This window comes from Ostrea edulis, chromosome 9 (assembly GCF_947568905.1).
Source record: "Ostrea edulis chromosome 9, xbOstEdul1.1, whole genome shotgun sequence".
Taxonomy (NCBI): domain Eukaryota; kingdom Metazoa; phylum Mollusca; class Bivalvia; order Ostreida; family Ostreidae; genus Ostrea; species Ostrea edulis.
The window spans coordinates 46,117,746-46,135,131 of NC_079172.1; the positions used below are offsets into that span (position 1 = coordinate 46,117,746).

Consider the following 17,386-nt stretch of genomic DNA (forward strand, 5'->3'; position numbering starts at 1 on the left):
ATTAAAATATAGTTTAATAATGGCAAAACCAATGTCTTAATAACTGTAATTTTCCCTATGGGAGTTAAAAACCTTAAGTTTTCTCCCATTGTTTGATTATAGATTTGATCTGCACTAATTTTGGTTCATAGTTTAATTGTGGTATCTTATCTAATTCCATGTCAAAATGTATTCCTAACAAAGTAAATCTGGTGGTACCCCACCTAAGCCTGTAATTTGGCAGCAAAGTTTCATTACTATATTTTTTGGAACCTAACCATATTACATGAGTTTTTTCATAATTGATATGTAGTCCAGATATTTCTGAAAAATAATCTAAAGTTTTAAAAGTTTCTGCGAGAGATTCTTCACTGCCATCAAGGATAAGTGAGGTATCATCAGCTAATTGTGAGATCTTTTTTTCTACATTATTTACAGTAATGCCTTTGATATTCTTATTCATTCTAATTTGGATTGCTAATATTTCCGCACATATCAAAAATATGTATGGTGATAATGGATCCCCTTGTCTGCAACCTCTCTGAATAATGATTCTATCAGAGAGATTACCACCTTGATTGATTGCAGATGTAATGTCTGTATTAAAAATCGATACCCAATTCCTAATTGAAGGGCCAAAATTAAAATAGTTTAGCGCTTTTTGTATAAATGTCCATGAAAGAGTATCAAAGGCTTTTTCAAAATCAATAAGTAGTAATAATCCAGGTATATTTTCTTCTTCAGTACCGTGCATTATATCATAAATAAGCCTTGTATTTTCTCCAATATATCTGTTGGGGATGAAACCTAGCTGTTTGATCTTGATTAATTATTTTGTCTAAGTATCTTTTTATTCTATTCGCAATACAACCCGATGCAATTTTATACACAGTATTCAACAAAGTAATTGGTCTCCAATTCTTCAAATATTGTCTCGACTTGTCACCTTTTGGTAACAATTAATACCATGTCTTTGTGTAATAGAAAGACAGTTATTTTTGTACCCATAATTAATAGACCTAACTACAAAAAGACCAATATACTTCCAAAACATTTTGAAGAATTCAGCAGAAAAACCATCAGATCCTGGGGATTTGTTTGATTTCATTTTGTAAAGGGTATTGGAGGCTTCCTCAATAGTAATGTTACCTTCTAGTGATTCAGATTCTTTATTTGAAAGTTTTGGAACATCTTCAATACCAAGATCATTGTGCAAGTCTATTGTGTTTAAATTGCTTTTCTTGTATAATTGTTCATAGAATGTTTTTGTTTCCCTTAATATTTCTGATTGTTTATAAATTACTGCCCCATCATTACACTCTAATCTTGGTATGATTTTGCTAGTGAAATTTCTAGATTCTAACGTACAAAAATAATGTGATGGTTTTTCTCCTTCTTCAATCCATCTAGCTCTACTTCTTACATAAATACCATGCAACTTATCTTTTCTAATGTTTTCTAATTCTTGCTTTTTACTACACAGTTCATTGATATTGCTGTCACAAACATTTTCTTCTAGTAATTTGATATTTTCTTTTAATTCTTTTTTCTCCTTTTCTTTCTTCTTTTTGATATATGATGCATAAGAGATAGTTTTACCTCTTATTTCTAAAAGTAATGTTTCTAAAAAAAAGTTGATCGTTAATAGAGAAGGAAATGTCTGCATCAGATATATCATGTATGTTATCAAAATTGTATACAGGGATTTCATACTGTTTCTTTACCTTTATAATAATATCTTTGATACAATCTAAATAATTTCATCATTGAGTAAAGAGTTATTAAACTTCCATAACCCTCTACCTTTCTTAAAGTCATTAAAAGATATCTTCAAGGATATCATTGAGTGATCTGACCTATAACTAGGTTCTATAGTACACATTTCTAGCCCAGACAAAAGAGTCTCGGATATTAAAAAGAAATCTAACATACTTTGTTTCAATGGAGTTTTTCTTCTCCATGAGTATCTATGAATATTTTCATGTAGCTGTCTAAATGGGTCTATGTAAGAATTACTTTCCATAATTTCTAAAACTTTATCTCTTGCCTTTGGATTATTAATATATTTGTAGTTATAATAATCCAAGTCTGGGTTTAGAACCAGATTAAAATCACCACACCAAATAATATTACTGCATTGCATATCATCAATGTGATTTTGTATATTTTCAAAAAATAGTGGTGTATCATTATTAGGACCATAAATAGTACACATTAATACTTCATGACCTTCTATACATGCTTTAAGTATAAAATAATTTCCATCAATGTCACCCTTTTCTATCAGAGGTTTAAAGTCAAAATTATTATTGATAAGAATTACAATTCCCCTGGAGTTTGTAGAATATGAACTGAAGAAGCACTGGTATCCCCACAAGTTCCTTATTTCATCTTCAGTATCATGTGAAAAATGTGTATCTTGCAAACAATAAATATTACACTCTAAAGCTCTTAAGTAGTTAAATACGTCCTTGTGTTTCGCAATATCACCTAAACCTTGGCAATTTACTGAAATAATTCTAACCATTCAGATTACAATAGGGAAAAAATAAATAAATAAACTTACTGAGACTAAAGTGATACCCACTGGAACCATATTGAAGTTTGTTGACAGAGAAATGGGGATAGAGATAGAAAAGAGAAAGAAGTAGAAATACATAATATGTATAATACAGTTAAATTAAGATTATCAGTTGTCAATAAAAACAAAATCTAACTGAAAAATCAAGCTGTTAGACATGAGAGTCACTTTGTTTGGATGGCAGATGTCCAAAATCATTTTTTGTTATGACACAGGAAGTACAATAAATCAACACTAAAGTCTAAATCGATAGTGGATGCAATTTTTATTCCCGGATTTTTTTCACTTTGAAGTCACTGTCATCGAGTATATCGAACTTCACTCGCTTTCCCTTTACGTTACCATAAACAGAGCCATTAAAGTACCAAGCAGATGTTATGCTCTCATGGTTTAAAAGGCGAACAATCAATTCTCTGTTCTCCTCGGTGACGTCGTCCCCAAGACGAACATTACCCGGCGAGTCCTTCACAGCAGATCTGTAACGCATTATGTTCGCCTTTTTGTCGTTGTTTCTCATCTTCATTAGGATTGGTCTTGGTGCGTTTGGTCTGGATCCTGGAATGCGGTGCACCGCCTCAATGTCTCGATGGTCAACTTCCACACCCCCCTTCTTTTTCAATGTAGATTTTACTTATTTTACGATGTTTTCTCCTTTTGTTTCTGGGATGCCATACATTTTGATGTTATTTTTTCGACTGTACTGTTCATTGTAATTCGATTTCACTGTGGAAAATGTCGCTAAATCACGGACTTCATTCATTTCTTTTTGTAGATCCCTGTTATTTTTATTTGCCTCACAAATTTTTTCCCGTAGGGTTTCGTTTTCCATCGTTAATTTATCAACGTCCGTTGTAAGCCTGTCTATTTTTTGTTTTAACTGTGTTTCACGTTTTTCTGCCTCTTTCTCATAACTTTTAAGGAGACCTGTTACAATATTTGTTACCATGGATTGAAGATCACATGTTTTCACTGTTTTTTGTAAGTTTTCTTTAATTTCCTGTAAGTCAGACCTAATGGCTGCCTACGTTTGATCACTTGATCCAGCAGTATCATCACTTTTTTCGGACAATGTTTTGTTTTTCTCCGATCCTTTTCTGGTATTTGCCATAATAACGCACCTGAATTTAAAAGTTCGACAAAGGAGACGCTCAACAAAAATTTTTTGAGGCGATCTACTACACTGTAGTAAATCGTAAATAGTACTCACGAATCTCAGAAATTGGAATAATCCTGTATTCAAAGTACAGTTGCAAGTTTTTCTCGATGTAAAGACTCCTTTTAGATGTTAGAATGTTTGTTTCTCACTTACTTAGAAGTACACTGCCATAATATTCACTATTTAGTCGTAAATTTCCAAACTTTGTGCTCACGAAAAACAACCTCCTACTTATCGAGCGCCATCTTGATTTCCCGACAAAATCTTTTTCTTATCAAAATTTGATGTTTGCAATTGATAACACTTAGGCCAACTCAACTTAATCAGCAGATTATCATCTGGCGTCGCAAAAAAATATGGGGCAGGTGGGAGGATTTTATTTTTTAATTTTTATTTCCCGAGAAAAAAAAATAATGACAAAAGGCATCACACAAAGTGTTAATCAAGTTAACCTTCAAAAAAATCCTTGGTAGAAGATACAAAACCAACATTCTGTGACTTTAATCATTCACTCATGTCACTGGGAAGCAAGTTTGTTTGAAATCATAATTTTTGCGAAAATAAAAAAAATTGGGGCAGGCCTTTTTATGAGGGGCGAGCGGAGATGATAATCTATCAATCAATTTTAATTGGCCTTATCTTGATTACAAAATTGGTTTTTATCGTTTTGAAGCTCTTTGTTTTCATGTCACTCTGCAGTATTTAAAAAAAATGTACCAATGGATAAGAATGCTCATCCAACAGAAATGCTGGGATGTTGTAACTGAAAACTGCAGATGGACAAGACACAAAAACAGTCTAAAAATCAATCAACAACTAACAAAAGACCTATTATATAGGCTACATAAATCTCCACAGGGGTCTATAATAGTATACAGGTCTCAGGGGTCTGTTTTACAAAAGGTCTTACATTTGTACACTTAATAACAATAGTTTCAAATTCCATTTCTGAATAAATTCAACTAAAACATTCTTTAAATACTTTTTGAGTGAGGAGGGGATGGCAAAGGAGCATTCACTACCTAGTTTTATGCTGTAGGTTTGATGTGGCCAAAGTATGAGTGGGACTCAAACTGAAGACCTCCCCATCACAAAGCAAATAAATGCTCTATTCACGACCACCAAGTGGTATCTACTTCATATAAACAAAGTTTGTGTCTGCTAAGTGGGAAAATACTTAAGGTTGATCGATCCTCATGTGACGTCATAAGTTTTTCATAATCTTAATAAATTAAACTTTGCGCATGATAGAAATATATCTTTTTGAGGAATATTATTCACTGGATATAATATAAAATCTGGTAAAATATTAATACTGAAAAAGTTTATGTTTTCCATAGATAATCAGTTATTTATGATTTTAAAAATGTTGTCAAGGACAATAACTCCTGTGCTGGAATTTCCTCAACTGGATGTCTTTTATACATTGGTTTCCCTAATATCCATGATTAATCTATACATATTTATGAATTAGCAGTTTTTTTTTAAAACTGTTGATATATAAATTTTGTCATTTCAACAAGTTTTTGTCTATTCTTATTATTCTGTTTAACAAAAATGTGTGATTTTCTGATGTTGATATATACTTCTGTTTTTGTATGTCTGACATCATCTTTAAAAAGGTGGCAACATATTCATTTTCTTTGGTTATTAATTGAATTAAACTATATTGAGTGGAAATTAATAAAGTTTTTCCACTTTTAACCATTAATATTGATAAGTCACATGAGGATGGAGCTACCTTAATTTGTGCTGGTAAATAATGATTGGGTTATTAAGAGCAAGTGCAACACACCAGAACAAAGTGCTGGTTCATAACGCGAGTTCTAATCAAATTCTAATTAAAAAAAAACAAAACAACTATGGTTCCGCTTTCCTGAATTACCCCATCATATTTTTTATTCCCAACCCTAGTTATTTTAAGCTTGAGATTCGGATCCAGTAAATGAATTATCATAATAAAACTATCTACCCTTGGTAACCCCCCAAAAATTTGACAATGCTAGGAAATTTAAGACATCAAAAAGTATGATCAATACTGTAGTTTTGAGTGACACAATATTTCAGGATCATGCACGTTTCATTTATCATCAAATATCCACTGGAGTTACAGACTTTTTAATACTTTGTCCAAAAAAAAAATCATTTCAATTTAAAAATTGGCCTTACTAAAGCATGTGAAAAAGTCCCATTTGGAGCTGCGCATTTGCCTAGAAAAATTATTTTGTCACAATACCAGAAATCCATCATCAAAAATGGCAGATCACCTCTCCTTGATCTGAGATTACAAACTTTTAGATTATCTCAGTTTCATCCTAGTCTTGTGGTACCTCCAAAATACATACAAGGCCTAATGCATAACGAAACATAATATTGAAGATAGGTAGGGTTAAGACGATGTGTGCCGTTAGGGTCCATGTTTTGATGCCATAATAAATATATGTGCAACTGAAGCAGGGACAGATCTGAATTATGTGTTTGCTTTGTTCAACAGACAATACAAACCTTTTTTCTGCATCTAAAAATAGCAACCATTCATATTTTGTTACCAGTTTCAACTCCTTGGCATGCTTGGTACAATCCCCCTTTGTTTAGGGTTAGTTTTATTAGCAAGCAACCACAATATGAAAATCAACCATGCCACTAAAAGTCCTAAAATGTCTGATACTTCTTCAAATATATTAATGGAAACAAAAACACTCACGATGTGCATTAGATTTTAGACTCCTTCCCTCTTACGCAGCAACACTGATATGAAATTTCTTGACTGTGTTTAAATTTTATAGAGACTGGGTGTGTGTCGCATTTATTCAGCATTGCACGGAATTTGTCATTATTTTCAATAAGGACACCAAAACACCTGCTCATGGTTACACGATTACTGGTATCCCTTTTTAGCGAGAGAATAAACATTACCAGGTAATGTTTATTCTCTTGCTAAAGAGGGATACCAGTAATTGAGCTTTAGCGAGAAGACCTAGCTATAGGGGAAACGTTCCTGACCTGTTGAAAACCTTTAAAAAAACAATAAAAGGGATTGGGACAAACCTGTAACAATTTATTTGTTTGTGTGAAGAACATACAATATGATATTGTTTTAATTTCTTCTTTTAAATGCGCTATTATCGAATAGCTTCTGTAGCGGGGTTCGATCGCTGGTGGCCAGTTAGCTTAGGAATTGGTAGAGCACCTGACTAGAGATTCTGGGGGCCCGGGTTCGAATCCCGGTCTGGTCCGTTGCATTGTCTCCCTTCCTGTTACACTTCTATCAGCTGTCTATAGCTAATATGAAGTCTATTCAAGAAAAAATGCACCAAATCCCATTGGTGAATAAATATCGTTTACATCCATTTAAACACTAATACAAACGTCTGTTTGTGTGTGTGTGTGTGTGTGTGTGTGTGTGTGTGTGTGTGTGTGTGTGTGTGTGTGTGTGTGTTTGTGGTGTGTGTAGTGGCGATCACTGTAGCACAGTAGTATTAACATCATGATGAATACGTACTCTGTCTCCATAGCCAGCCAGCTTTGGCAATCTCTAATGATGATGCCATCTTAGTTGATCAATCTACTCTGTAAATAATATTTGAAAAGGATAAAAAGGATATTTCTCAATAATGGCACGCGGTAACTATATGCTCATGAGAGTTCATAATACACTAATATTACTACATATCACGTACCTCCTTGATCCTAATGAGAAAAACGTAAATAAGTAACTGCGCGCGCAGAAAATTCTACATCGAGAACCGTTCATAAAGGAATTTTATATCCCGAGTAGATGACGATTTAGAGAAGTTTTGAAGTTCCATCACAGGGGCTCGTCACGAATTGACCCTCTCTATTCTATATTTCTGTAAATATAGAGTAGACGATGTCAAATTTTAATAAGACAAACATGTCGTGACGAGCCCCTGTGGTTCCATTAGTACAGGTGCGTAGCCAGAAAGAAAATGAAGTGTACGCTAAGTGCGACAAGGGGTCTGGTGGCCGCCTTTTGAGGTCCTGGAAGCTCCTGGGTTATAAGAATGAAATCGCCTTTTTTGTCTTTTTTTTTTTTTTTTTTTTTTTTTTTTGAGAGCATAGTTGATAATTTGAAATTGAAACAGGACTAAATATTTTGATTGAATGGCCATTATAATGTTGATTGAATTATGAATCGGAACTATATAGGCCTATAACGCAAATTCATTTTTGAAGGCACAAATATTTTAACGACAGAGCTCTCTCTCTCTCTCTCTCTCTCTCTCTCTCTCTCTCTCTCTCTCAGTATAGTAATTGCCAATGCCAACAGATCTGGGTACATTTTCTGAAAATATATGTAGCCAGTGGTATCAAAAGCAAAGCTTGGTTTCAAGCTCAACTAATTTTATATTATAGTACATGTACTTTGTAATATAGATAAAATCCGGCCTAGATTATAAATCATAACCAGGTCCATTCTGTATTCTCCGAAAAGACAAACATTAATTAAGGTTATTATGTGACCCAATGTGTAGAGTCATTTAGAATAAGACAGCCAAGATTGTGTAAACAGAAATTCGGCGCAAACGATCGAAAGATCGGGATCATTTGCTGATATTTTGTGTGAAACCAGTGTAGGAAGCATGTACATGCATTTCCGAATCTTGATGGGGGAAGGCACACGTGTACCAATTATTCTGATGCTCTTATAATTTACAATTCTTTGCAAGAAATAGGCCTACCCTTCAATTTGATGATGTTCAATATTTTGGTCAAACATTAAAGATGCTAGGAAGTTTTAGGACACCCCGACCCATCATTTTTCAATTAAACCTGACTACACTTTACTTCACTATAAAATACATATGTAGTATACATTTCAATGCTGTAGTATCTTTCCCTTGCGCCGAGGCGATTTATTGCAGGACCTATACAATGTAGATACATATTGTGTCAGAACTTTCTTTGCTCATAATACAGATCGAGCGGCTTCTGAAATTGTGTGAGCGCATGATTCTAAAAAAAAAAATCCAGGGTTTACGTTCCCTACTAGAGGCCATCACTTCCTTTGCCCATAAACATCTTCAAATGATATAAAATAAATAATCTGGAACACATTGTCATCCAGCGACATGGGAGTCCAAACCCTTAACTTGTTGACGTGATAGTCTTCAAAATCACGTTTCACCTTTAAACGCATCTGATATCCCAGTCAACGGGTTAATTTAATATGAGTTTTTGTACTTATATTGGATTCCAAAACTTTACAAGAGTCCTTGCAAACAGAGATACATTGCAGGATCCATTATAATGTTCTACCAAGCCCGTATCTTTATTCCTAACAAATATATCAACTGCTGTAGAGGAAAACCTCTAGATGCACCGTACCACATCATATGCGAGAAATGGCGTAAATCTCAAATGTGGATTCTCTCAAAAATTCCAAATAACATTTAGCAAATTTTTTAAATCACAACTTTTCTAAAACCGACAACATCAGCACGTACATGCTTTTCTACACTCCATCATTCCTCACATCAAATTAAAAAAATTGACATCGTAGACAACTCCTTCCATTGTTCAACTGATTCGATACGCAAGAGCACGTTCTGTGTATGACCTATTTCTAAATCGAGGCAGGCTAGTGACAAATAAGTTGATGTTACAGGAGTTTCAACAATCTCGTTTAAAGTCATTTGGCAAATTCTCTGGTCGTTATGGTACGTATAATTCATCGTATAATTGTCGCTCAGTTGAATGCTTTCTGACGTATCTTATACCAATTGTTAGGCCGCTCATCACATACTGAGTGTTACTACGGACTACGTACTCTGTAACTGTTTACCTGATCAAGATACTGGACTCACGGCTGGTGTAACCGGTCAATAAGAAATCTTTACCCCTCCTAGACACCCGATATCACGTCTGGTATTTCCAGGAGTCCGTGTTTGCTCTGCTCTTCCTTTTTTATTCTTTATGGTATTTATGCAATTGATCACTTTTTGTTATCTTCACTTTTTCATACATAAGAAATAAAAGGGTGCCCAGAATAGTCCTCTGAAATACTCCAGATATTACTTGTGCTAAATTGAACATCTCCCCTTCATCGGCTACTCGCTGGATTAGAAATGACTCTATATAGGACTCACGGCGGGTGTGACTGGTCGACAGGAAATGCTTACTCCTCCTAGGCACCCTATCTCACCTCTGATATATCCAGAATCTGTGTTTGTCCAACCCTCTATTTTGTATTCCCTTTTGTTCAATTATGAGATTGATCACTGTTCGTATCTTCGCTTTTCTACTCAAGATAAAGTAGGGCCATGGATTCCATAGTGGTGTAGCTTTACAGCTAGGCGCTGGTATGGGACTTTGTTGAATGCCTTGGAGAAGTCACGGAGCACGGCGTCGATGTGGGTATTATCAACTCTCCCTTTACCCAGGTCTTGAATGGTGAAGAAAATTTGGGATTCGAAAGATGGTGATTTGCAGAATCTATACTGCATGTCAGACAGGATGTTGTGCTGGACGATTAACCGCATGACGGTGCTGTGTATGGCATGTTCTAGGACTTTGTAGCATGCCAAAGTTAAAGACATTGGGCGATAATTGGGTGGTTTACTCTTGATTGGTGTTAACTATTGCTGTGTACCAATCTGATGGTGTTTTGCCCTGGTGTAGTGAGGCTTTGACGACAAATATAAGTGAAGATGTGATATCGCTGGTCATTTCCTTGAGTAAGCGGGTATTGGAAGTTCATTTGAACCATTCCCCTGATTCGGGTTGAGCCTGGATAGAAGCTTCGTAACATCTGTCTGACAAAGAAGGTTGGGAGATCTGTGACTGTACTTGGACCAAGGTAAGGAAGTGCTGAACCATTTCCTAAGGTGAAGACAGGGTTAAATTGGTTGTTCAGGATTTCCGCCTATTTCTTTGGGTCATCTCTCGGACTCTCATGGATCTTGAGTGATGAGATACCGCTGCTGTGACACTTTGGGTACTTAACGTAGTTCCACACTCCTGTGACGTCATAAGATTTTGCAAAGTCAATAATTTAATGACTGGAACATAAATTTTGTTGGAGTCTTTTTCAATAGTTATTGTAAAAAATCTTGTTAGCCATAAAATATTTCTAAAGTCTTAGTTATATTTGAATAGTCAATGATGTGTTTCAAAATATTGAATCCAAGGACAATAACTCTGTTTTCATTAAATTATTTATCAAGTCCATTATGCAATAGATTTCCTATATTTTTCACAAACATTTTACCAAGGTGATAAGGAATTATTATCTGTGTCTTTTCATGAAATTACATAAAATTTTAATCCATGAGTGGTTTTGAATAGCTCAGTTGTATGGTGCCAGACTTAGGTTTTTTATGGGGGTATACATACTCTGGAAGCTATAGATTTGAAATTATTAAGGACAGGTATGGATTTTTTTTCATAAATAACTATAACGGATGTACATCTACTAATATAAACAGAAAAAATGATATGTAAACCATGCTATAAGGAAATTGTGTCCATATTTGTTTGTTTTTTAACATTTTGGAGAATAAGGCTAATTCAATAATTTTGCACTTATTATACTAAAACTTGATGAACATACTGAAAATGACATGTGTTTTAGTTATTGACATGTTTCCTGATAAATAAATGCAATTTAAATTTTTTGTTTTGTTTTTATTTTAAAATAACAACAGATAACTGTTTCCAATGAATTTCATAAAAATCTACATAGGGGTACATTACTTCAGTAGTATCTGTAAATGAAAATAAATATGGAAATCCTTAACTAATTTGCCTTTTCTCATTACTCTGAATGTTAATCTATTGATTCCAAGCAAAAAAAATGCTACCTAAACCCCAAAAATCCAGGACTAAGGACCCACCTTAATCAAGGTATACAGGTCCCTGTTACACTTGTCTCTCTCACTTTATTCTTGGCATAGGAATTAAAGGTCCGTTCACACTCTGCTTCACAAGACTTCTGTATTTGGCATTAGCGCTGCTATTCTTTGTGTTTTTGGTCATCTTGGTCTTCCTATACGACTCTCTGTTTTTGCCAAAATGATCGTCTGACTTATCTGTTGCACCAGGATTGCCTTTACCGTTGAGATGTCATCTTGGTTGGTACATGCTTCTGGAGTGCATTGAGGATCTTTGGCTTGGAGGACATCCATAGTTGGTCACCTGATAAGTAGGTTCTGTAAAAAATGTGAATTCCGTTGAAAACTGGCCAGAGTTTATTCAAAAGCTCCTATATAAGAAGAAATATCTCTTGCTGTAGCCTTCAATTCGACATTTAGATACCGGTACACGACAATGTTTTATCTATTAACAATAATCATTTTCATTCATATGTCGATTCTATATATCCCTGTTACCTCGTGATAAAAGACACCAAAGATTATTCCACATCTGCTTCGTACTTAGATATTTTATTGAAAATTAATATCAACGGCAAACAAACAACTCAACCTTGTGACAAACGGGATGATTTCAGCTTCTCCATCGTCAACTTTCCACATTTATGAAGTAATATTCATTATCACCTGCATATGGTGTTTGTCTCTCTCAACTGATTCGATACACAAGAGCTTGTTCTGCGCATGGTCAGTTTTGAAATCGAAGCAGGCTACTGACAAACAAGTTGATGTTACAGGGGGTTTTATCAGTCTCGTTCAAAGTCAGCATTTCGGAAATTCTATGATGGTTATAATGATCTAGTTTGCCAATACAGCATATCATTGGGTCCAATGCTGTCTGATGTGTTTCATGTAAAACTTATACGGTACCAATTTTGATGCACCAGATGCGCATTTCGACAAATAATGTCTCTTCAGTGATGCTCAACCGAAATGTTTGAAATCCGAAATAACTATGAAGTTTTAGAGCTAAATATCAATTATCTAGCCGTTCATAGCAAACTGATTTTGATCACAGATTACTCCGTTTACTTGATCAAGAAGACAGGGCTCGTGGCGGGTGTGACCGCTCGACAGGGAATGCTTACTCCTTCTAGACAACTTATCTCACTTCTGGTATGTCTAGATATCCGTGTTTGCTCAGGTCTCTATTTTGTATTCATTTTGGGAGTTATGAGATTGATAGCTGTTCTTTATCTTCACCTTTCATCATTAGGGTATTCCTGAATTAGTCATCGCACTGATTTTTGTCTAGTTGGTACAATGCTTTGTGTTCTCTTTCGCTTCACTCAGCTGAACAAAAGTGTCTCCTATTCATATCATAAATAAAACAAACAGATTAGTAGTAAGTAGAGACAATGTTAGCCAAATTCATTTAACATGACATGTACAAAATCACAAATCTTTGAGGATCAATTAGCCTGGTAAGCAAGTTCAGTCCGCATCAAAGAATAATCTGTAAATGGAACTTATTTGATTAGAAAAACATGGGCACGATACTAACAACAGGCCATGTCTAACTTGTCGAGTGAATGAAAGGTTAATATAACGAACAGTGATCAATCTCATAACTCCTATAAGCAACACAAAATAGAGGTCTAGAGTTGGGCAAACACGGACCTCTGGATATAACAGAGGTGGGATCAGGTGCCTGAATACAATTTGATTATTACTTTATCTAAATACCCTAACCATTTTCTTTCGCTTTGTTCAGCCGAACACAAAGTATTTCCTATACTTATCATAAATAAAACAAAATGGTAGGTAGCTGCATGGTTAACCAAATTAGAAAACCAAAAGTCTGGAGTGTAAATGTTTGCAAATATTCTATTAATCATTTTTTGGGAAATGTAAAAAAAATATTTATATTGTCATAATATCACCGGCCTTCACCGTTTCGATTTGTCAGTATCGATGTGCTTTTCGATGCGGAACATCTGAATATGCTGTAGTTGTAGCGAACCCAAATCACAGTAAATTGAGTTTGATCTTCAAATTTCAGCTCCGTTTAAAAACATTGTTAGGCTCTTCATCCGTATATCAAAAACATTACTTGCTTTCAATCGCATATCAAATTGACATTGGTTCTTCAGCCGCATATCAAAACACACTTGGCTCTCAGCCACGTATCAAATTGTCATTGGGTCTTCAGCCGTCTATCAAAACCATCATTGACTCTCAAACACATATCGAATAACTCACTGTCATTGGGTCTTCAGACGTCTATCAAAACACCATTGACTCTCAAACACATATCAAATAATTCATTGTCATAGGCTCTTCAGCTGTATATCAAAATATAATTGACTCTCAGCCGCATACATAATACATCATTGGGTTAAGATGCAAGACTTTACCATCAAGCCTTTGGCATAAGATATTTCTCCCCAGTGAATATCAAGCTGTCAATGCACTCAAAAGACCGAGTTTCAGTCAGGAAATATTACCTCTCATTGTGGTACTCAAATTTAAAGTCCTTGGCCTCCTTTACGATAGAGGATTTCCATTAGAACTCTCTTCTCAAAGGTGTCTTGTTCTCTGCTAAAACGGCATCTAATTTAATGGAAAACAACTGCAATGCTTCTACATTAGCTAGATGTTTTTGTTTTTAGAGATAAGATTGACTCTCTACATATACTCCGGTTTGAACGTGGATAAGTCAATATCAGTGTAATTATAAAAACAACTACCAGGTCATGGCTAACTTGTCAAGTGAATACAATTTGTTCCTTTTAAAATTTCTTTAAATACCCTAACCGGGAATGTGAAACATAATATAGTGCCCGATTTACAGGAACACAAAACAGTTAAGTAAATATAAAATAATTCAAACTGATGAGCGCAATAATTGATTTTAAGCGCGCATCAATTGAATGATTGAATTGATGCACACATCAAATCAATTATGAAATTGCTTTCATCAATTCAATTCATGCGCGCATCAATTCAATTGATGAGAGCACAAATTACTTTGGTATGTGCATCAATTGAATTATTGCACACAAATTCTATGGTCACTATAACGATCTAGTTCGCCATTACAACCTATCATTGGGTCAAATGCTGCATGTCTGACCTGTTTCGTACCGATTGTTAGGCCGTTCTTGACACACTGATTTTGACAACGGATAACTCGATTTACCTGATCAAGATATAGGGCTCATGGCGGGTGTGACAGGTCGACAGGGGATGCTTACTCCTCCTAGGCACCTGATCCCACCTCTGGTGTGTCCAGGGATCCGTGTTTGCCCAACTATTTATTTTATGTTGCTTATAGGAGTTATGAGATTGATCACTGTTCGTTATCTTCACCTTTCACACAATAATTCAATTGGACATTTAGAGATATCGACGACGTTTTATCTATTAACAATACTCATTTCCATTTGTATGTCGATTCGATATATCCAAGTTAACTCAAAATAAGACACCAAAGAGTTTTCCACATCTGCTTAATATCTTCTATTTATTTGGACATTTTATTACATGCCAATGGCAACCTAACAACACAATTTATGACAAACAAGATGACTTAAGCTTCTTCATCGTCAACTTCCCATGTTTGTATACAATATATATCATCATCATTTGCATATGGTGTTTATGTCTTTCAACTGATTCGTTACGCGAAACAATTTCTACTTGTGATCAACTTTTAAAAGAAGGCTACTGACAAATAAGTTAATGTTACAGAGGTTTCAACAGTCTTCTACTTGGAGGCTTCAGGATTGGCTGTCGACATATCATCTAGATTGTAGTATCGGGCAGGAAGAAAAGGACCCACGTAATTCTAGTTCTGTTCCGTACTGAAAAATTGACGAAAATGTCCCCTTTTTCAGTTCCGTGAAACCAAACATTGAAGGCATATTAGTTAATGTAAATGTCCGAAAATTGTAAGACTCGATGAATTTGCAAATTTGCATGGACAAGATCTTCTCTCGTTTATGATGACTGATGCTTTGAGGCAAGCCTTGTGAGCCAAATAGTTCAAGATTAAGCTGTCCGTCATATCCTTTGAAAATGTGGGCGATGACCGTAGCCCCAGCGTGTAGGAAACACCAGGTACCATTCTCGAAGATCTGCATGGGTTTGTAATAACCAATCTAATCTACCGTATAAACTTTTTAAAAGTTTGTGGTCTTTGAAACACGACGCACGTTGCGGTCCAAACCCCTGAAAATGATTACAGGGTTCGTCTATGTCCAATGAAAGGTGAAGATAATGAAAAGTGATCAATCTCCTAACCCCTGTAAGGAATACAAAATAAAGAGTTGGACAAACACAAATCCCTGGAAATACCAGAGGTGGGATCAGGTGCCTAGGAGGAGTAAACATTCCCTGTCGACCGGTCACACACACTGTGAGCTCTATGTCTTTATCAGAGAGACAAAGTAACCCGTAATCAAAATAAGTATGCCAAGAACGGCCTAACAATCGGCATGAAACACATCAGACAGCATTTGAAGTAATGATAGGTTGTCTTGGTAAACTAGATCATTTTAACGACCATATATAGAATTTGCGAAATACTGACTTTAAACGAAACTTTTGAAACCTTTGTAACATCAACTTGTTTGTCAGTAGCCTTCATCGATTTAAAAACTAACCATACGCAGAATAAGCTCTTGCGTATCGAATCAGTTGAGAAATATAAACACTATATGCAGGAGATAATGGAATATTACTACATAAATAAGGGAAGTTGACGATGAAGAAGATGAAATTATCCAGCTTTATCATAAAGTTGAATTGTTAGTTTGCCGTTAATATCTACTTTCAATAAAATATCTGAGTATGAAGCAGAAGTGGACGTCTATGTGGTGTCTTTTATTTCGAGTTCATAGGGATATATCGAATCGTCATATGAGTGAAAGTTGTTGTTGTTAATAGAGAAAACGTCGTTGATACATCAAAATGTCGAATGGAACGCCACAGCAAGATATTTTTTCTTCTCATGTAGAAGTTTTTAAATAAATTATGCTTCATATGAATATAAGAAAAGGTCAGATGACAAAAGACCACTATTCGTGCACATGGGAATTCCAACAGATTGTTGAAAGACCTGATCACCAAAGGCCACGAAGATTTTGTCAATGAGGAACTCTAGCATATTTTTTATTTCAACTTCAGAGTATTTGTGCGTGGAATCAAAATGATGGTTAACAAAATAATGTTTGGATGACGAATCACTAGATATGAATATCTCCGTTTTCCATTTTTGTTGAAGAGGTAACTGTCTGTGATGTAAAAAAGTCTAGTGTTTAAGTTATTATGAGGAATGGTCGTCTAAAGTGTTGAAAAGTCATACGTTTTGATGTTTATTCAGAAAAGTTTTGCGATTTCAAGTTTATTAAACGTTCTTTGGAATTTTTAAAAATCCACATTTGATAAATACCACTTCTGGTATATGTAGTCGCACAGTACGTTTGAAGATTCTCCTGCACAGCTGTTAATATTTTCGGGAGGAGCAAAGATACATGTTGATGCTTGGTAGAACACTTAATGGATCCAGCAATGTATCTTTATTTATAAAGGTTTATATGAAGTTTAGGAATCCAGTATAGGTATGGTAACTCATATTCATCGGACCCATTGACTGGGATATGAAATGTGTGTAAAATTGAAGCATGGTTTTGAAGACTTTCATCTTTTGAAAGAGCAGTTGGAGTACATGTACGATTACCAAATGTGGAATTAATGCCAAGTTCGTTTAATATACAGCTGTAATAATGAGCCTTACAAACAAAGACAATGTTGATATAAGCCTTGTCAGCTGGA

The 17,386-nt window shown here is 35.1% G+C and overlaps 1 protein-coding gene across 1 annotated transcript in view; it reads right to left on the minus strand.

Annotated features, from left to right (window-relative positions):
• The window catches only part of LOC125660115 (choline-phosphate cytidylyltransferase B-like), a 41,780-nt gene extending 34,285 nt beyond the window's left edge, over positions 1 to 7,495 (minus strand). The window contains exons 1-2 of the mRNA XM_056150760.1: positions 7,397 to 7,495; positions 7,219 to 7,286 (exon numbers count right to left, since the gene is read on the minus strand). Of these exons, the coding sequence (XP_056006735.1) occupies positions 7,219 to 7,267 (49 nt within the window). The 5' untranslated portion in view covers positions 7,268 to 7,286; positions 7,397 to 7,495. The remainder of the gene's footprint in view (positions 1 to 7,218; positions 7,287 to 7,396) is intronic.
• Between the last annotated feature and the right edge of the window lie 9,891 nt (positions 7,496 to 17,386).